The 21,312-nt window shown below is 39.2% G+C and overlaps 3 protein-coding genes across 3 annotated transcripts in view; 2 read left to right on the forward strand and 1 right to left on the reverse strand.

Annotated features, from left to right (window-relative positions):
• The first annotated feature begins 2,496 nt into the window (after positions 1–2,496).
• Positions 2,497–8,243, forward strand: pym1 (PYM homolog 1, exon junction complex associated factor). Its single transcript, XM_008293748.1, has 3 exons — positions 2,497–2,742; positions 6,516–6,609; positions 6,901–8,243. The coding sequence occupies exons 1-3, from the start codon at positions 2,712–2,714 to the stop codon at positions 7,418–7,420; spliced, it is 645 nt and encodes a 214-aa protein (XP_008291970.1). The 5' UTR covers positions 2,497–2,711; the 3' UTR covers positions 7,421–8,243.
• A 3,069-nt stretch (positions 8,244–11,312) lies between these two features.
• Positions 11,313–16,973, forward strand: LOC103366125 (matrix metalloproteinase-19). Its single transcript, XM_008293771.1, has 9 exons — positions 11,313–11,542; positions 14,185–14,273; positions 14,363–14,493; positions 14,571–14,783; positions 14,916–15,161; positions 15,245–15,346; positions 15,490–15,654; positions 15,824–15,951; positions 16,045–16,973. Exons 1-9 carry the CDS (start codon positions 11,336–11,338, stop codon positions 16,282–16,284), a joined length of 1,521 nt encoding a protein of 506 aa, XP_008291993.1. The 5' UTR covers positions 11,313–11,335; the 3' UTR covers positions 16,285–16,973.
• Positions 16,974–19,958: 2,985 nt separating this feature from the next.
• LOC103366116 (transmembrane protein 198-like) overlaps positions 19,959–21,312 on the reverse strand; it is an 8,333-nt gene continuing 6,979 nt past the window's right edge. The window contains exons 4-5 of the mRNA XM_008293759.1: positions 20,795–20,922; positions 19,959–20,623 (exon numbers count right to left, since the gene is read on the reverse strand). Coding sequence (XP_008291981.1) covers positions 20,474–20,623; positions 20,795–20,922 — 278 coding nt within the window. The 3' untranslated portion in view covers positions 19,959–20,473. The remainder of the gene's footprint in view (positions 20,624–20,794; positions 20,923–21,312) is intronic.

The following is a 21,312-nucleotide window of genomic DNA, read 5'->3' on the forward strand; positions in this document are numbered from 1 at the left end:
AAAAAGTCAGTAACACACTATTAGGTCTGAGCCCTTTCATTACTCCTTCACGAGGCCCTTACTGAGCATGCTCACATGATTGCATAGTTCTGCAGGTGCAAGCAGTTTTTTTTTACTAAGCTTGGGAAATCCAGTTTTACTCCCTGTGCACTTGCAACGTGGAATAACAGGCAGAACAATCTAAACCTGAAGTCATTTTTACCCTTGGGTGTCTCAGGTTTTGAATTTCATCTCATTTTACTTCCGGCTGTTTTGGTTCATCCATTTGTTTTTAGATTTTACATGCTTTAAATGAATGTTTTATTGTTTTACTAACTTTTTCTTTCAATATTTTGGGTTATTGTCATCCAAATGTCTTACATTTATTATGTCTCAACAGACTTCAGTCGAATTTCTCAGCACAATGTATTTCCTGTGTGTTGCTCTCAGAGTGACAGTCTGTCAAACATTTCATACCTATCGACATACTGTACGTATAACAAAAATGTATGTCAACATTTGAACTTGCACTGCAGGCAGCTGGAGAAGCACTCACTCATCACTTGGGACTGCAAGTATATATATATATATAAAAAATACATTTAAAAAAAAAACAAACACACCCACATATTTTTTTGAGTGCATGTGTTTCAAATCCTGTTTTTTTTTTTTAATTTATTTTTTTATGAATGTTGTCACATCAGCATAAATATTCAACTTGCACACTTTGTTGTGAAAAAAAATGCATTAGTTAGTGGCTAACATCTTACAATACTGGGTTTATGTATGCATTTTTATATAAAAAGCAATCATATGCAACAATGAAATGAAAACAGAGACCCAGACCCCAGAGGATTAGTTCTTTGGTGGAAAAGTGCGTACAGTCCCAATATTCCTCACACTACTGTTTGCATACATATACCGTATTCATAAAAGTCCATTAAATGTCACATGAAGCATTGCATATTAGTTGAGGAGTCAATTCCAAATTGATGTTACTTTTTGCTTCACATATTTTAAAAGAAAATATATATTTTTAAACTCATATATGATAGATATCGTGTGTATTATATAAATTTTGCTGATTGTTTTGCTGATTCAAGTAAAATAAATCTGAGATTGCTGAGAATCTTCTGCATCGATAACAAACCTACTCTTTGTTTCCACGATTTCTGCTTCTTTACTTTTCCTTCCCTCAGGTGCTTAAATATGGTTTTGGTTACCCTTTTTGCATACAAGTATTTATAGGGCGTAACACACTTTGACACATGCACACAAACATAGACTCTGCTGACGCACACAGAAAACCCCCTCATGATCTCTGCTTCCTTCCTTTTATCTGTTAGTACCACTGTGATTGTTCTTCGTGTTGTGCTCAACCTGAATGTCACTGCTGCACCACTGCCGGGTTCACCACTAACAGCTGAACGAATATATCATTTTTTATAGTAGCTGAAGAATTAATGTAGACATGCCTGCCTCCATATAGTAGGAAAACATAATTGAATGAATACACATTTACAGTTGTATCTGTTTAGTTTTGTTTGTTTGCATTAGCTGTAATTAATATTATTTTTACCTAACAGTTCAGCATCTAGATACTATTTCACTGTGTGATAAAATAACACAGGTCAACACAAAATCTAAATGTCAAAAATACCACATGTGAACACACAAAGACAATCGCTGGTGTCATGTCAAGGAGAACATCAGGTCACATGGTGGCCTTTTCATTTGCTAAAAAGTCTCAAGAAGGTCCATTCATGATCTTTAAAACCTGGGAGGATTTATCTCCTGAAGCATGTCAGATATGGTGCATACCACAGAAAAAACATTAAAAGACTAAAAAAACAGACACACAACCATTGAAGATGCTTAAGTTTCCTGTTTCTAGTAATGTGATTGTCCTTTCTGACAAAACCAAGAAGTCCAGTACAACAGTCCCGTGCACATGTCTTGTCGATGGCTGACACTTTGGGTGCCACACAGCTAGATTATGTTCATGTTTGTCAGATATGAAATGTAAGAAGTGGTATGGATCAATACATTATTGAATATGTTGTCTGGCCAACAATTATTCCCCAATTTGGTGAAACTGACAAAGATCTGTAACTGTTTTCAGAGGATGTGTAGTAAATTATGACTGCTCTTCTCATTATTAGATAAGAAGTATTTTTTGTTTTACCTAATCCAGCAGAAAAGCTCTTCTTGAAAAATGACAAAACAGTTGCAGATTAATTTCCTGTCAATCAATTAAGTTATTAATCAGCTAATAGTTGCAGCTGTGGCTTGTACAATAACAATGATCCAATAATGTAGTGACGTTTGTAGATAATGGGGACTTTTAGTTGGATAAATCCTGCAAATACTCCGATAAATTGAACTGGGTCAGTAAATGTTACTGTGCGGAAAATGCTGATTTTCCTTGGTCGAACGACGTAGAATGACGATGATGACCCTCCAAACCTGGCAACCCGCGATCCACGTCGTCATTTCCGAAGTCGAAGAACAGGGTTCGCTCGGTTTGCCGCCTCGCACCGCCCGCCACCGTTTTCACCAGCCGTCCGCAGGTGCTGCCATGACAGTTCTCACCTCGAGTGAAGGAACAACTTTAAAGCAAATGTTGCAGAAGCTGTAGCTGTGCTGTTGTGTGGGATCGAAGTGAGTGAGGGGCCGTTTGGGGACCCAGATACCGACCGAGTGCGGGGAGCGGAGCAGCACAATACACCAAAATGGCAACCCCCTATGTTACAGATGAATCTGGTAAGGCTGATGCATGTGGCAGACCTTTGTCTTCCCTTAAACTAAATCTTCTTCAATAACCACAACAGCTACAGTTGATGCACAGCCGGCTTTCTTCCATTTGCAGCATTAATTGTCAGTAATAGCACGTTTAGCGTCAATGGTGATTCAGATTTTGTGTATAGCAGCTAGCTAATGCTATTAGCTCAAACGGCTAACGCTATACTCTCCACTGCCGCTAGTTAGCTTGTTGCATTTGCACTTCTTTCGTTCTCAGTTTGAAAACAGTGCTTAGTATGACCTGCTGCCACCAGGACCACATTCCTACTGTTAGATATGCAACTGTGAGGCTGTCTAAGTGTTAGTCTGAAACATTACCTCTTCGTATATTGACCTGTCAGCTGCCCCATTAGCTAACTACTTAGCATTCCGGTGGTAAATGTGAGGGAAGCTAATGTGACGTTACAGACTCATGTTGTCACAGATGATACTGACAGAAAACAAATAATTAAAAAAGAAAAAAAAAACTATCACGATATTGTAGGGCTGCGGCTAATACTGTTTTTTTCTTATTACTGATTAATAGTTTTTCTATTTTTTTTAATGCCAGAAAATGGTGGGAAAAGTCCTCCATCCATACTATCCCACAGGACGAGGTGGCAACTTCAGCTGTCTTGTTTGGTCCATAACTTGAAATATATTTAACTAAGTATTTTACTTTTGTTTGTTTGTTTTAAAGAGATGAACAGTTATGGTTTATGCTGGGCTGTGCCTTATTTAAAAAACAAACAAACAAAACTGTCAACAAATTGTAGTTTTTCTGTGATCCTATGTCGATATATGGGGGAAAAAAAACAGGAATTTTCACCAGATGACTACATTCAGCAAAAAATCACTCTAAAGTGAATCCTGTGATCCTACAAGGGAGTGCATGAGCTTCAAGAACAAAAAAAATAATCATCTAAAGACAGCTGAAAAAGCCATTTTGAGCATTTCTCGTGTGGAGTAAAACTGGCTCTTGATGGCTTTTAGATCAGGCTTGTATTCATCATTCAGATCATTGTGGTGCTGACTTTCATAGTCAAACCAATCTGGTATATGGCCTTGTTTAGCGGCAACATGTGTGAGATGCTGCCAACCTGTTTTTGATCTACATCAGCCTTTCTGTAGCTTATTTATTTCCATACACTAATGTTGCATTTCTTTTTGCAGCCAAATTTTCCTTTTCAGTGTTCCTTCCTGTTTCTCACTCATTTTGCTGTGCACCCAGGTTGCCAGAATGTCAACAAACTCTGTGTCTTGTAAATAAAGCTTAGCAGAATATCTTTGTATTGAGGGACCCTGAAATTGAAGTAACTTATATTCTTTCGGACACACTTTTCTTGTAGGTCAGTCATGAACAATGAGAGTTGTGCAAGTCTTTCTTTAAGTAATAATCCCCCAAAAAGCTGTAGCATGATGTGTTTGAGTTAGCTTGTCTTGCTCCACATTGGACTTTCTGTGATATGACTGTTATGCAAGTACGAATGACAGTTCCGATGTTGAAACAATATGTAGTGCAGCCCTGGGTTACATGATGAAGTTGTACGCGTTTGTTTTTGCTTTCAGATAACTTAGGCTGAGTTGAGAAATAAATAGTAGCGTTTGCTTGTCATGTGGTTTAATATGATAGTCAAGCATGTAAAGACATTACTGATCATTCACATACCAGAAAAAGGCTGAAGCTTCCTGTAACTTTTTAAAGAAAGTAAGTCTCAGAGAGGACAAGCAGGAGTAGGTATAAAGTCCTCCCATCATTTTAATAGCTCACCTGGTAATATTCATGGAACATTTTGTGGAAAATCAATTAAGAAACTTCCATCCATCCATCCATTATCTATACACCGCTTAATCCTCATTAGGGTCGCGGGGGGGCTGGAGCCTATCCCAGCTGACTCAGGGTGAAGGCAGGGGACACCCTGGACAGGTCACCAGTCTATCACAGGGCCACACTTAGAGACAGACAACCAAGCACACTCACATTCACACCTACAGACAATTTAGAACAATTAAGAAACTTGTGTTTCGCTTGTTTAAGAAAGTGTTTTTTTCTGAGCAATCCAGCAAATTAAACACCTGGCGAACCAAGGTACTTCAAGGTCAAGTCTTATAATGCCATAAGTTGACTTGCGCAATGACATTCAACCCACGTCAGACATTAGACGACACGAACCAGTATTTACAGCATCACACATGTAATGTACACAATGCAAAAATTAAATGCAAATGTAAAACTGACATACAACTGGACTGGTTATTGGTTTGCAGTACTGACTTCAGTGGTCTAATGGTTCCAAACCCTTTTGGCATGATTAGTTTTTTTTAAATGACAAAGTGTTTACTTGAAGACTTTCATCATATGTGTCCGTGGTGAGCAGTTCGACTTCAGAGTTTTCTTTTTACTTTCAAGTTTGCTGATTTGGATACTGTCCGGAGTCCTCAAGAGGTTTGAGGATGTCATAAAAAGACTAAGATTAAACAGTAGACATAGTATGTGTGGTGAAATTATTATTTATTATTTCCTGCTCCATCTCATGACCACTGACTCCAAGGTAGGATAGTTACATCCCACCATGTTTTATTTTGTCTCATGTCTCATCTTCACCATGTAAATATATATATATTCTCCAGTAATCAGATTTTCATTATACCTAGCATCACATATTCTTGGTGTTGTGTCTGTGTCTTTTCCAGCTGTTATACATCTTTTCTTCTTTTTTGCTGTGCCTAAATGTGCTCTAGGTTTTCAGGTTTTAGATGACTGTGTTTAATCAGCGCATTAGCATCTTTTCGATTGTGCCACAACATGATTTAAACTCAACATGCACAGTGACATCTGGTGGTTTGCAGAACTTATAGCTGCACTGTAACACCTCACTGGTTTTATAGTTTGTCTCATGTGTGCAATAAAACTCCAAGAAGCCTATGGGTTATTTATTAAATCTATAATATGCTTGTCCAGAAGCAGAGGCACATATTACTGTGCCATACGCTACCAGGGAAAAAAAAAACAAACTAATAAATGCCATGCGCAGTGTAAATATTTTTGTTGACAAGATATATTAATGTACCTTACTGGTGTGATATAGGCCTCATTCCCTCTGTGTTACATTTATAGGTCTCACAGTGAAATGTGGAGGATTGTATCCAGCGAAATCTTATTTTCATTTTACTGTTATATCAGGTTCCTCCCACACAGTCCAAAAACGTGTTGAGGTTAATTGGTGATTCTAAATTGTCCATAGGTGTGAATGTGAGTGTGCTTGGTTGTCTGTCTCTAAGTGTAGCCCTGTGATGGACTGGTGACCTGTCCAGGGTGTCCCCTGCCTTCACCCTAAGTCAGCTGGGATAGACTCCAGCCCCCCCGCAACCCTAGTGAGGATTAAGCAGTGTATAGATAATGGATGGATGGATGGATGTTATATCAGGAACATATTTGGTGGTGATGTTTGTCGATCATTCTCTTCTCTTAGCATACAGTTTAGCTACAGAACTTTCCAGCTCAGGAATGTTTCAGGTTGACCATTAATTTAACAAATAGGTAAAATAATGTCACAAAGGTCCACTCTCAGGTAACAAAAACATTTCAGCCACTAAGTGCAATCTTCTGTTTTAAAATGCATCAACATTACCTTTTCATACCTCAGTTTGACAAAATAGTAGAAGTCCAGCATGTAAAGAACTCGCTCTTTCTCAAGGTCTGCTCATGCAAAGGTGTCTGTTCTCTCTAAAATGTTCTACCTGTCCCTCTTCAGGGAAATACATTGCTGCCACTCAGCGACCTGATGGAACGTGGAGGAAGCCGAGGCGGGTGAAGGATGGTTATGTCCCCCAAGAAGAAGTCCCTGTGTAAGTGCACTTTTACTTTCCCTGCAACTGTACGGTTTGGCATTAGTGGAATTAGAATGGGCCAATATGTAGTGACTCGAAACCAGCAGAGCCCCAGTTCATTTCCTTGAAGGCTGGACCATTTGGTGTTTGTCACTGTGCTGATCTCTCGCTACTCCGTGCAGTCAAATAAAGACAAAAAGTCACAAAAACAAATCTTTTTAGAAAGATTGGGCCAGTATTCATATGAAATCAATAATATGCTGCAAGTAGAATGTGTTTGTCATTTAAGTGGTGTTTTTGTTGTTTTAGGTATGAAAACAAGTATGTTAAGTTTTTCAAGAGCAAACCAGACCTGCCCCCTGGCCTGAACCCATCCGAAGCAGCTCCGCCAAAGCAGCAGCAGCAGCAACAGCAGCAAAAGATCCCTGGCTGCGGCGACAGCGAGACAGCCGGTCTCTCAAAGTCTGCCAAGCGCAACATGAAGCGCAAAGAAAAACGAAAACAGCAGCACCAGGGCCAAGATGGCGATGCAGACGTGGAATCGGTGAGCGATGCTGTCGAGAACGTGTCCATTTCAGAGGGCGGCGAGGCGGCAAACAAGACGCCACCGCCACCAGTTTCTGTTTCGTCTCCTGATGACTCTTCAGCAGCAGCTGCTGAAAAGGCCAAGAAGATCAAAAACCTGAGAAAGAAGCTGCGACAAGTTGAGGAGTTGCAACAGAAAGTAGACTCAGGGGAAATAAAGCAGCCAACAAAGGATCAGCTGGAGAAGCTCGGTCGGGCGAAGGCCTTACGAGATGAGTTACAGCAGCTGGAGCAGGAATCTTGAAGCAATAAAGGACAGACTGAACATAAAACTAGAGGACCTTTGCAGCTTTGTGATCATAGCTTCCATTTAACATATTCTACCTATTTGATATTCATTATGAACTTTGGAAGCAAACACAGTCCCAGCAGCCGTCAATCCGAGAACAACAGGACAGGCACCACACCTTCACAACGGACAAACCTGTTTCCTAGGTACAGATGTCTAAATAGCATTGTGACTCCTGATCATGTTCTTGTATTGGCCTGGCCAGTCATTTATAAATATCTTTTAAACAGATCATTGTGACTTGTTTTGTGCACGTCTGTTCTTCCCATTTTGAACGTTTCGTATCATCACCAAACACAAAAAAAAGAAAAGAAAAAAAAAGCATTTTCTGTTGAGGAGAGTATAGTTTGTTGACCTGTCTACTTTAGGAATTAACATTTTTTGTCGAAGGTTAGAAGATTAGGCAGCCTCTTGTCGTCACACTAATGTTGAGTCTACACAGTCATGACATTTATTAAAATACACATTGTATAAAGAGTTTATCTCATTGTTTTTTAGTAAAAACTTGCTCAGTAGAGTGGATGACTGGGACATTTGTTTGGATGGTGGGACATAAATTCTTAGAAAAACAAATATATTTTGGAAACAGTTTATATGTGCAGAAGATAAGGCTGGCGATATCCTGTAATTTCCTTTTTTGTCGATCCCTTGAAGAAAACGGTGAACTGATCCTACTAACAAGTATTACCTGTGTAGCTGAAGCCTTATTTAGTCTATTCTTCTGTGCCATAGAGCTCCATTGTTGTTCAAAAACTATTAAAAACACACAAAAGATCTACATCGTTGACATGGTCCTTTACTACAACCAACATGGGCACTGTGATTTGTTGGAATAGAGTCTCGCATACACTATCATGCTGCTTTAACTGCTCACCAGTAAACCAAATGTATATTCATCCGCAACTGCAACTAGGCTTCAACAAATGGACTCTTTACTCCATTTAGAGTTTGTTGAGAACCAGATCCTCGTAGCTATTTTTGGGACGACTGAGCTGTTTCAAAAGTCAAGGTAAACATCTGTGGCCTGTTTTTAAAAGGTTTGCATTTTGAGTAAGAACAAGAAGTATAATAGAAACAAGCAGATGCCTTAAAGATATCAAATATATCTTTTCTGCTCAGTTCAGCAATGGGTTGTTCTGAAATTAATCACTTTTTGTAAGACAGCTTCAAGACGTCAGGAGTTTTGCCCTGAGTTCAGCCTGTCAGGCATCACTTAAAGGACCAGTACAGCAATTTAGTCCTGCGCTTCAGTGAGGATGAGATTTTGGAAGCACACTGTGCTCACAAAAGACAAAAATGTGGAGACCCTTTATGTTGTAATTATACTTACTATGTGCATAGGAATAGTTACTCAGATTATGAAACTGCGTTGTCCTTGAATATGAGCTTAAATGTCAATTTAAGTGTTTTTTTTTCTCAGTAAGTCTTGGCTAAAGAGAGTTACACTGTGATCAGAGCCTTGTTTTTTTTAACATTGTACTTCTTAGCATGTTGGAAGATTAAGTATGACAAATAGACTTTTAACAGTTTCTTGTTGCTGTGATGAACTCACAACTATCACTAAATTACTGTGGTAGCACAGAAATCCTGAAAGTCTGACACTTTTAAGGCAAGTTCTGAAGCATTCTCACTTATATCGTGCACTATTTTTGTAATTACAAGTAGTTTTCACATATTTATCAGATATGTTCATGTAATTAATAAGGTTGTTGTAAATACAACCTACTATGCAGTTATTTAATTCACTTTGTTGTCAGCTTATACTTAAATTCTATCCACATCCTTAAAGCAAACTTGATCAAAGATGTAAATGAACAGTTACTAACACAATTCACGTGTGTTTACACCAGAACTGAAAAATATAATAGCATATTTAGTCATTTTTCAGCTTTTTGTCCCCTTGTTGTAACAGTCTGATCTGCTAGAAATGTATTCTCGAAGTCCTCATGAGAATAGTCCAAAAAACATCAACAGTGAGCGTCTGTTTAATGCTTTAATGCTGAGTCTGGTTTGAACATCATATACTGATTGTACACAGTGTAGATTTAAGAGCTCAAGTGGAAGGAAACTGGACGTTCTTAAAAATCTCATGCGTGACACTTCTTCAGTTCTGACTGGTGGTGAATTTCTGGTATTTACTATCGCCTCAACTCACACGACCTTTGGCTTGTCAGTTACCTGAAAGCCACAAGATTTAAGGCCTGTGAACGACTCAGGACTGACATGAGTCCAGGTGTAAATTGTAGCGAAACTGCCTCAGGACTGCATTCTATGTGACTGATAAGTGGTGCTGCTGACCACCTCCCCTGTTCAGAGACAGCTATTCCAGTTTAACATAGAGGATTTCTGTCACTATTCTCTTTGAAAAGACTGTAAACCTTGCCGTCCTTAAAGGAATGTCCTTTATCCTTTAGATGTAGGTGGACTGCAGAGTCTTGTCCTGAGAAGATGGCTCTTCTGTGTGGCTTCATACGCCAGTTTTCAGTCTGCCTTATATATCTATAGGTCTGTGCACTCCTCGCTGCGTTGCTCGCATACACAACATTGTCCAGCTTGTGTTTGGGTGTTTTATCCTCAAGGTGAAACAGTTTTTATCTCAGAGTGAAAGGTGACAAAACGAGGTAAGAGGTGAAAGGTCAAGAACCATAATAAAGTCTGGTTACCTCCTACTGAAGCATTTAGGATTACATCACCTGGATGACTGATCTCTACAGACAGTATGTGTTCATCAGTATGGTATGCTGTTTTTTGTTTAGTTTTTTAGTTTTTTACATAAACTGCAACTTTAGAATTCCTATGCTAAATACTCATTACAAAAAAAGCAAAATAATCCTCTAGATATTTCAGTTTTTATCTCCTGATGTCTTTCTGGAGCTGGTTTACCGCTCAATATATCCAGTGCAGTTCGATTTCATTTCAGATTTTTGTTTCCACTGTAGTAATGTAGGGCTACCAAGAAAGTCTTTTTTTTTTTTTTGGCAGTTTTGAGTGGAAGTGGAACTGAAACACAGCTGCCGATTTAAGTCTCTTCCAGTAAGATCAACCAATCCATAACAAATAAAAAAAAACATTGACAAAATAACCCTAGACGCAGGATAAATCCCCCTCTTATCCAACAGTTTCAAGGTGCCCTCTACTGGTGAGAAATCACCGATTATCAAGCATACATGAGCCAAGTCTATCTCAGTTTTTTTTTGAGCCTTTATTCCTACGATGAAACTGCAGAAAAAGGGGGCGTATTCTGTCTCCATTCAGAGACGATTTGTCGCAATGGTTACACGGGGGCGTCATTGTTTTCCCTTGAATGTGCTCCCACATTGAGAACAATATAATTAGCTGTTGTCTCTTGGAGGAAGTGTGGTTAGTTGTTTTCTACATCGAGTGGTAAAAAAAAGCTCAGATTTTGTGGAATAGCTTGCACATTTAACAAATATAAATCATAAGTGAGAAACACATCTGTCACACGTCTGGAAAATCATTCAGTAACAGTATTACAGCAAAGTTAAAAATGAAGAAAGTCCATTTTCCTACCACAATGACATAACTAGTCATAAGTCAGCACCTTTAATAGTTGGTGGGCAGTTGAACACGTTTTTAACAGGGTTAATTCCTAATTTATTTGCTTCCTTTGACGTAAACAACATTACTAGGAAGTTATTCTTACACACTTCAAGACAAATGGTTGTAAATGATGGTGTAAGAAGGCGTGATTGTTCAGTAAGCGTGGTGAAATATGTGTTGGTTTTGCTGTCCACACATCACATTCCTTGTAAAGGTTTATTATGTGGTTTCAAGGCAGACACTTGATGGTATAAAGACTGAATACCTAAACCAAGACACCAGCTGCGGCACTGAGAACACAGAGCATGGATGCAGCGATTAGAAAGATACAGAACCTGTTTATTAGCGGAAAACTTGCTGTGTTGGATCCAAGTTTTTTTTTTTTCTTTTTCTCCAATAATGGAAAAACATCCAAGCCGGAAAATGGAATATAGATTGGAGTTAATAGTGCTTCTTGTTGTGATGACAACAGCTACATCTGTTGCCTCGAGCAGCAAAGACGTCACAGATGCAGTGGTAAGAAAATGAGAACTGATGAAATATAACTTAAAATATTAATGTGAAAACATAAGTCTCTGAGTTGGAAATTTGCATACAGTATGCAGAATTTACAAAAAAAAAAAAGGTTGGAAGCAGCATTCAACTGAACGCTGAAGATAGTTTTGAATTGTCATCCAGTTTTAATATCACTTCAAGTTCTGCAGTAACCAGATTTTTGACTGTTTCAAGCTGATTAATAACACCAATAAACTTAGCTATAAAATACGTTTATTAAGAATTGCTACTTATTTATTGCAAATTTCTGTGATGTTGCTTGTTTAGTTGGAATAGTTCAACACTGTCTTTGGATGACATAGGCTGGAATCACTTATAAAGACAACTGCAGAAAGAGATATTACGGTGAAGATAAGTTGAGGTTTTTCATCTCCAATAGCACCAACCAATCCCTCTGATAATATCAACGCTGCACAGATACACATTGTTTTGTTCACGTCACCAGAACCTGTGATAGTACTTTTTGACAAAGGCATATAAAAATAAACAAACATAGCTGGCAAATAGGACTTGACCACCTGAGGATCCAAAACCTGGACTTCTGTATCCACAGAGAAACTGACTTATGGAGACATGGCTTCTCCAACAACTTCCAACAACTTGAAGCAATTATTTTAAAAAAATAATTAAAAATTTAAAAATCTGTTTAAACATAAAATGTTTCCAGCAGGCGGCTGCAAGGTGGCGCAGTTGGTAGCATTGTTGCCTCGCAGCAGGAAGGTCGTTGGTTCGTGGAGTTTGCATGTTCTCCCCCGTGCAGCGTGGGTTCTCTCTAGATTCTCCAGCTTCCTCCCACACAGTCCAAAAACATGCTGAGGTTAATTGATGATTCTAAATTGTCTGTAGGTGTGAATGTGAGTGTGCTTGGTTGTCTGTCTCTAAGTGTAGCCCTGCGAGAGACTTGTGATCTGTTCAGGGTGTCCCCTGCCTTCACCCTGAGTCAGCAGGGATAGGCTCCAGCCCCACCGCGATCCTAGTGAGGATTAAGCGGTGTATAGATAATGGATGGATGGAAGTTTCCAGCAGACAAAATGTTGCGAAATCCTGCAACGTCAGTCTTGCATAATTCTGCTGGTTTTGCACATATTGTATCTGATATTTTAATGTTTTGAAATTTCTTTAACAAGTAAAGATCCGCAAAGTCTGTAAGTCTGTAGATGATCTTGGTTCAGTTTTAAGATGATTGGTCCAGCAATTTCTGACAAGAATTAAATTTTTGTTAAAGAAAATGAAAAAATTTTTTTAGAGCATGAGTCCAATAGAGCAAACATGCAGATGAAATTAACGACATCAAGAAAAATGTTTGACTCCAGGCTAAGCCATTTGTGTGGATCATCAATCACCCAAGTCCCAGTAATCCGAAGAGATTCAGCAGAAGGCAACTGGACTTCTTCTTTTTGGTTCTTAAGACATTCGCCTTTTGTCCAAGAAGTTTCTTTAATTCCAACGTGGCGGTGGAGTGTCTCAGTTTCAGAACCACACAAATAATGGCTTGTTACCAAACCAAGACTGACGTGCCTCGAAGTGTCAATGGTTGTGAAACTGCCAGATGAGGGACAGCTCAAGATAATTATAGCAGTGAAACCTTCTAGGAAGAGATTTCAAGACTGCATTATAAATACAAGATAAGTGGTGTTGACCCTCACTTCTGCTTAGAGATGGATGTTCCAGTTCAACATAGATTTTCCTTCACTCAACACAAGGGACTCTCCTTTGAGGATAGAAATATTAACATTCTGGACAGAGAAGACAGATGGTGAGAGTGAAGGAGGCCATCTATTTTAAACTGGAGCATCCATCCCTGAATGTAGAAGAATGTCCACACCAACACTCATCAGGTACTTACAAAGCAGATATCTCCTGACAGCTTAATCATCAATAACATCTTGAGTCATCCCTGACTTTTCAGTTTCAGCACTATTTGAAACAAAAGGCATGAGAGTCTTGGGTTGCTAATGAGCCACGGGTGATTTGGGGGTGTCAATAAATAGATTTACAAATAATTGCTAGACCAGGTCCACACAACAAGTCAGCAGTATTTTGTGCATAAATTGTAGATGTAAAGTCAACTTACAGTGAAAGAGGGATTGCTAACTGTGTTGGAATCAGCAAACAGCTGTCTTTTACAGCCTTAAGAAGAAAACTCAGAAACACTTCATCAAGAACTGCAAAATAAGAGGCAGAAAACTGGTCACAGTGGTCTAATAATAATTTACAAAGCTGTGAGCTGTGACCTGAGACTCCCCATCAGTCAGTTAGAACGGAAGAAGCCTCTAGGACAAGAGGTGAAATGTCTTCAATACCCAAAGAAAAGTCCACATGCCTTCCGGTGAAGCTCTTAAGACTCGAGGCCCAGCCATTTTCAAGATAATTGCAAAACAGTAACCTTGATTCCTTTCATGCAGCCTTTCATGCTATGTTCCTGTGTGGGTGGAATTTGCAACCCACCGGCTCACTTAGCCTTTTCTAAGTGTAAAGTTTTTTGCTGAACAAACAGTTTTAGTGGAGGAAAAAAAGATCTTCTTTGAGGCTTTAATGTCTTGAGCAGAGCTCAATAAATTCATCCGTCTTATGTCTATTAAACATGACTGCTCTTCCTTTAGGAATATTTAAAGAAGTATGGTTACCTGCACATCCCACTTGACAGCAAAGGCCAAAACCCTTCACCTGAGCAAGCAGCAGAAGCAATAAGGTGACCACATCTAATCTATTCTCACTGTCCTCATTTAATCGTTGCACTTCGTTTAAATCACATGTCAAAACATCTCCTTTGAATGTCAGCATCTTTCAGAAAGTGATGAACCTGCAAGTATCAGGAAAACTGGATTCAGCCACACTGCAAATAATGAACAAGCCTCGTTGTGGTCTAGAAGATTCTTTCAATGAGAAATCTCTCAAATATCGAGTTATGGGTGAGTAACTGCAGTAATCTTACATATTCACTGTTAAATAAAGCATGAAAAAATTAACCTAATTTGTAATTGAACAGGCTACTGGCGTAAGAAGATGCTCACATACCGCATTTACAATTACACTCCTGACCTGGGCCAGTTAAAGACCCGTACGGCCATCCAGAATGCTTTTAAATACTGGAGTGATGTGTCACCTTTAAAGTTCAGGGAGCTGCATGGAGGAAGAGCAGACATCAAAATCTCCTTTCACAGAAAAGACAGGACGTGTCCAGTGCCCTTTGATGGACGAGGTAGGAGCAAAATGTGATGATCAGTAAAAGAAACTGTGAGAGGGTCATGTCACGTTGAAACTTCAGATGAAACAATGGCATGTGTAAATGAGAGGTTCTAGCATTTAATAAGAAAATCTACTTTATCTTCAGGCCATGTCTTAGCCCACGCTGATGCCCCTGAGTCAGGCATTGTGCACTTTGATGAGGATGAACTGTGGACAGAGGGAAAGACCTATGGCTCCAACCTGAGGATTGTGGCAGCTCATGAGATTGGCCACGCTCTCGGCCTGGGTCACTCACAGTACTACAGCGCACTGATGGGCCCTGTATACAACGGATACCGCTCCGACTTCAAGCTACATCCAGATGACATACGAGGGATCCAGGCTTTATACGGTAATGCCAGAATATTATTACAGTAGGATATGAGGGCTCTTTGAAGTACTTCTTATGCAACGTGCAGTGGTGTCCCTTTTCAGGAAAGCCAGAGAAGAGTCCTCCATCCCCAAATCCAGGCCAGTTAGTGCCAGGAGGAGTTATTCCAGATCCTTGCAAGGCCACTCTGGATGCAGTTATGTTGGGTAAAGAGACTCAGCTGCTGTCAGAATGCATTTAAACAAGCCTCACTTTGCATTTTGCAAAAGAATACATACTCATTTAGTTATTTCCTCCTTCGGTGTGGTGTCTCTTTAGTTACTGTTTCTCCTACATTTTGTCTCTGCAGGTCCTTTGCGTAAAACATACATTTTCAGTGGACAGTATGTGTGGACGGTGTCCAACTCTGGCTACAACACTCCCATCCTGATTTCTGTACTGTGGAAGGAGCTGCCAGGAAGCCTCAGTGCAGCTGTTCACTCTCAGCGGACTGGCAAGTCCTACTTTCTGAAAGGTGGATTTATTTCATGATTTCAAAATTTCTCACAGGGGTACAATAAACAATGGTGGCAATGTCTTTTTTTTTTTTTTTTTTTAGAAATGTGAATACAATTTGGCATGCTTTCTGAGTGTTGCTGCAGTGTTTACAGGGTGTTTTCTTCTCTGCACATATTCTTTTACAGGAGACAAAGTGTGGAGGTACACAGGCTTCAAACTTGATCGTGGCTTCCCCAAACCGTTGGCCAACATCCCAACAAATATCGACTCGGCCTTTTACTTCAATAAGAACAAAAAACTGATCTTTGTCAAAGTAAGACAACTCACATTTGCTTCAGTTTATTTCAAGAGATTTATTTGAAGCTCCATATGTAGTTTCTGTTAAATTGTTTCCTCTTTATTTTAGGGCTCTGCATACTGGCAGTGGGATGAAATGGGTCCAACAGACTTTAGCGTATATCCCAAACCTCTGGGGCAACTCATCCGCGGAGCACCCAGCAGCACTGACGCCGTATTAACGTGGACTAATGGCCATATATACATGTTTAAAGGCGCCCAGTACTGGCGAGTAAACCAGCAGCACCAAGCAGTGGAGAATGGTTATCCTGTCAGCACCGCCTCACGCTGGATGCAATGTGATGACTGAGCCAGCAGAGGCCACCAGGGACTCAATGCAAACCTGTGATTAGGTCTAACAGCAGTGAGACGCCTCCAGTCTTTGTATTGGCTGAACTGTGTGGGTGTTTACTGAGTGTATCTGACATCAGCCTCAGTGTCTTCTTAGCTCACATCTCATTAATAAAATGAATAAAATATTTGTGTAGCTTTCAAAATTTGACATATTACTTCCCCTACTTCACTTAAACATTACTTAGACAGAGAAGAACCAGTCTGACACACACAAGAGTGCGTCTTTGCCATTAGCTCAACTAGTTATCCCTTCTTCTGCATGTATTTTGTTTATGCACATATTCGTGTGGACTGTAGCAAACTACCATGTGCAGTATTTATTGGTGGATGTGTACTGTATTATTGTGTGCATATTTATTACGATGTCTATATGAAATTTACAAAATATGTTTTTATGGCACCTTGATAACATAACAAGAGATAGCAGATGAAAACTGGCTGTCTTGGATAACTAATTTACAGTTATTATCAAAAAAGCTAATTAAACAAAATGAGGGCAGGCCTGGCTCAATATTAAAATAAAATTGCAACTTCCTAACAAAGCTCAGTTATGAGAAGAACACTGAATTTTACTGTGGTGTAATGAATAAGTGACAAACCAAGACGACTTCTTCTCAATTAAAACAAGCCCTATATTCCAAAGTACATACCTTGTCTTTTTACTTTGAGCCCTTACAAAGTACTGTTGCACGCAGTAGCACACAATTGGGACACACTACTTTGTCATGAGCTTGTTACTAGAATGAGACGCTACAGCATATATGATGCATTTTTCACGGTGCTGAGGATTGTGGGTCAGGGTGGCCAGAAAAGCACGACTGCAAAATGAGATCAGATACAGAAAACATCCATGTATTTTTGGAGAGCTGCATTTGGCATACAGTCTATTGGACCATGCCAAATCCTTCTCTGTTGTACAATACAGTCTGGTAGTATGGATATTGGAACACACCTAAAATATATTTCATGGATTTCACCTGAGCAGGTGTTTTCATAGGTCAGAGTAGGTGAAAACACCTACATGCAGGGATTTTTAAAAGAAAACTTGCTCATCCAGGAAATGTTTCGATTTGTTGGGTTTTCATGTACATTTTTGTAGGGCCAAAACTTTAGTTCTAAATGTTTTAGGTTTATCTCTATGATTATTATGCTACAGCGTCTTAGCCTTAATGTTTATATTAGTTAGGTTAAGTTGTGTAATTTATAATGTCGTAGGGTCTTCGCTACATCATTACACTAGTCAGGTTAGTCTTTATAAATGATAACACTGTAGGGTTTCAGCCACAATATGTATTATAGTCAGGTAAAGTAATATTTTATATCATTCCTGTAGGATTTTAATCCATCCATCCATCCATCCATCCATCCATCCATTATCTATACGCTGCTTAATCCTCACAAGGGTATTTTAATCCATAATATTTAAAATATTCAGGTAAAATCACACCGTAAACAACATAAGAGACATTTTAATGTAAACAACATTAGAATGTCTCAACAACTGTATTTAAACTTGTCAGGTTAAATCGTAGCACCAGTCATAATCTGTTTTACTGGAAAGCACTTTGGCTGCGTGTCTTATATGTGCTGTATCAAAAACCGATGACCTGACTTTAAAGGATAAGGTTGCAGTTGTTGACCTTACACATGTAAACAAACTGGCAGACGTGTTCACGTTGGCTGACCTGATGCAGACTGATTAGGTCAGCTGGCAGGTTTCTCTAATGCGCTTAGTACAATGGCAGTTCCAGCCATTTAATTTGTATGTTTATTTACACTAAGACTCAAAAACATGCAGTGTTTAACAAATTTCTTGGACCACCACTCAATGTAAGGTTAGTGCCACAGCTGCCCAAAATTAACAGCATTGGTAATTACCAAAATCATTTTATATGTTTCTGTAAAGGTTAATACACCACTATGTAGAAGCTCTTTAACCAAAATGACATTTTTAATGATAAAATATAATAACTATTGTTATCCATGAATGCTCACATTTACTGTTTTACAAAAAAACTGAAAAAATAGTAAAGCACAATATTATTTCTTGATTAAGATGTCAAATTATAGTTATTTACTTGAACAGAAAAAATAGTTTTAGTGGTTGAATGTTGTGATTAATTTCTGACTTCTCAGAGAAGCCCAGTGAGTCAGCTCAGATTTAGATATAAAAAGCTGAATTCAGTTTGAGATTACTCATCCCTGTTCAAGATGGAGGCTAGACGGTGGCTCAGTGGTTAGCACCGTCGCCTCACAGCTAGATGATCCCCGGTTGGCAGATCTTTCTGCGTGGAGTTTGTATGTTCTCCCTGTGCAGCGTGGGTTCTCTCCGGGTTCTCCAAAAACCACACTTGAGGTTATTGGTGATTCTAAATAGTCTGTAGGTGTGAATGTGATTGTGCTTGGTTATCTATCTCTAAGTGTGGCCCTGCAATAGACTGGTGACCTGTCCAGGGTGTCACCTGCCTTCACCCTGAGTCAGCTGGGATAGACTCCAGCCCCCCTGTGACCCTAGTGAGGATTAAGTGGGGTATAGATAATGGATGGATGGATGGATGTTCAAGATGGTAGATATGGTCTATATATACACTATGTATACACTGTTGCCCATAAAGTGGAAAAAATATTTTTTGACAACGCAATTTACTCTTGATAGATAAAATATATATCGTCTCAATACTTTATTGATATCACAAAATACATACAACACATATCACAGTAAAAATTAAAGCATAATTAACGTTTGAAAACTGTGTATTCAGGCTTAAACAAAATTGGGGTCCTGAACAATAGGATTAAGGGTTTTGTTTCAATTTTTCTACCTTGGTCACTTTAACAGGAAACACATGTTCGAGGGGATTTCATGCATAAGAATGTCCAATATCACTCTTTCAAATGTCACTCAGTCACTAATATTGAGTATGGCCACCCCTGACATGGATCAATGTGTTAAGACATGGTGGCATACTGTCCACAAGCTTGTTGATGGTGTCAGTGGGCAGGACGTCCCACTCTTAGGCCAGACCCCAAAGTCAGAATTGGTTTCATGGACAATGGTGTGTGTATACTTTGCTAGACAGGTGCTCTAACACATTTGTTAAGCACTGAACATTTGAAATTATTCTTGTAAAAATTACATTTTTGGAGAGGTGAAGGAATCTTGTGCTTTTTGTCCTGATGAATGCTGTTTTGTTCAACACCTCGCTCACCTGAACCTTGTCACGAGTGAAAAGTTAACACAAGTCTGAGAGCTGCAATAGTCAAACTGATGGGAAACAGGCTATGGTGAATTAAACCGGAATCATCCTTTCAAGTATGTTTATACCTTAAATATAAGACTCTAACCTTTAAAACACTGAAATAGCCTAATCATGCTCTTGCAAGTTTAAGTGGAATTCAGAAAACAATTAAAGCTGTAGACCAGATCAAGGTCTCCACTCCTCCACAGGGTCTCATTGGTCTTTGGGCTTATTATATATAATGTTAGCTGAGTCACTTCACTGACTTTATGACTTTTCTCTGCTTCTGCTTATGTTGCACAATGTGTTTCACATTTACCATAATCCCATTACTCACACTTTATGAACACTGACATGATAAAATACTCCAAACGCCAGCATACTATAAAGCTGTACTGCTGCAATCAAATCAATATTTTATTGTTTGTTTTTTGTCCAGAGTTACACATTTCAGAGGGATATCTTTAATTTTAATGCATGTACTTGTATGAAAATATTGTTTAGAACCATAACATTCTATTTTCAGACAAACCTAGACAGTTTTTTGGGATCTGTTTGTATCCACATGGACAGTCTCCAGGAGCATACAGAAGTATTTGAAGGGTAAAAGGTTGTTATGCTTGTGCAAAACAAAGCAGCTCATCTATAAAACATAAACTGTCTGTGAGATAAATTGTTCAAAGGATGTGATGATCATGAGCCTGATGACTGTGGATGTTGCATTAATTTGTCGTGTCATCATTCAAGGGATGAACTCGTAGCATCTCAGATCACGCTGTGTGCATGTTGATGATCATCCAGGCGAAGAGGATTCAATCCAGAAGTGGGGATGTACAGAATATTTAATTATCAGTATGTTGCGGTAGATTCCTCAGATACGGGCAGTTTAGAGTCACTTGTGTTCGTTCAGACTGCAAAGGCAGGGGAGGCCGCAGTCAGAGGCACCATGGAGCCAGTCTCGAAGTCAAAGTCAATTAGAGTGTGTGTGATAGTGCTGACGCTGCTGGTGGAGGAGCCGGTTCCCATCTGACGCTCCTGAAGGCTCTGGAGGTAACTCTGGAGGGCAAACAGGAGGAGGAGGACTGTTAAACTGTTGCTGTACAGAGAATTCACTGCAAAATCATACATGACGCCACTATTTCTCATGCAGTGCTAAACTGAAAACATTCAGGTGCAGAGACACAAGAGCTGACTGCAGGATGATACTATTTAATCTGAGCCACTGACCGGTGCCAGGACGTCTCCAGCGTAACGCTTTAGGGGCGGAGGCCTGCGACGACGGTGTGGTTGAGGTCTTCCCCTGGACTCTCTGTATTTGTGCTTCTTGCCATGTTTCTTGTGTTTTTTATGTTCAGCTGGAAAAACATTCAAAAAGGAGGAAAAAATGAATTAAATGATGAATATACAGGCTCACAGAGAGCAGCAGCTCAGTTTTTACTGGCACTTTCTAACAGATGGCATCTCTTACTCCAATTCTGGCTTCCCTCCACTGGCTACATCGTAAAATAAAGTATTCAAACAGTTTTTGCCTGTAATTTTTCTTAATAATTGAATAGCGTTCTACAGATTTTCCCTGTTTTATCAAAATGCAGACAATAACTCATAAATTCACAGAAAAAGTGTCAATTTACACCTGAACCCAATAAAAAGGTCAAAAAGTACCAAAATGTATTTTGTTTCTTTACAACAGTTGACCATAAAATTACAGAGTTTAACTATATTTGTATCAGCAAAAAAATGAAGTT

This window comes from Stegastes partitus, unplaced genomic scaffold (genome assembly GCF_000690725.1).
Source record: "Stegastes partitus isolate 25-593 unplaced genomic scaffold, Stegastes_partitus-1.0.2 Scaffold20, whole genome shotgun sequence".
In the NCBI taxonomy this organism is placed as follows: domain Eukaryota; kingdom Metazoa; phylum Chordata; class Actinopteri; family Pomacentridae; genus Stegastes; species Stegastes partitus.

Coding starts and splice junctions, on each gene's coding strand:
- pym1 (XM_008293748.1), top strand. CDS start 2,712: ATGGCAACCCCCTATGTTACAGATGAATCTG. Junction 2,743..6,515: donor CTATGTTACAGATGAATCTG/GTAAGGCTGATG, acceptor GTCCCTCTTCAG/GGAAATACATTGCTGCCACT. Junction 6,610..6,900: donor CCCCAAGAAGAAGTCCCTGT/GTAAGTGCACTT, acceptor TTGTTGTTTTAG/GTATGAAAACAAGTATGTTA.
- LOC103366125 (XM_008293771.1), top strand. CDS start 11,336: ATGCAGCGATTAGAAAGATACAGAACCTGTTTATTAGCGGAAAACTTG. Junction 14,274..14,362: donor CAAGCAGCAGAAGCAATAAG/GTGACCACATCT, acceptor TTTGAATGTCAG/CATCTTTCAGAAAGTGATGA. Junction 15,162..15,244: donor AGGGATCCAGGCTTTATACG/GTAATGCCAGAA, acceptor GTCCCTTTTCAG/GAAAGCCAGAGAAGAGTCCT.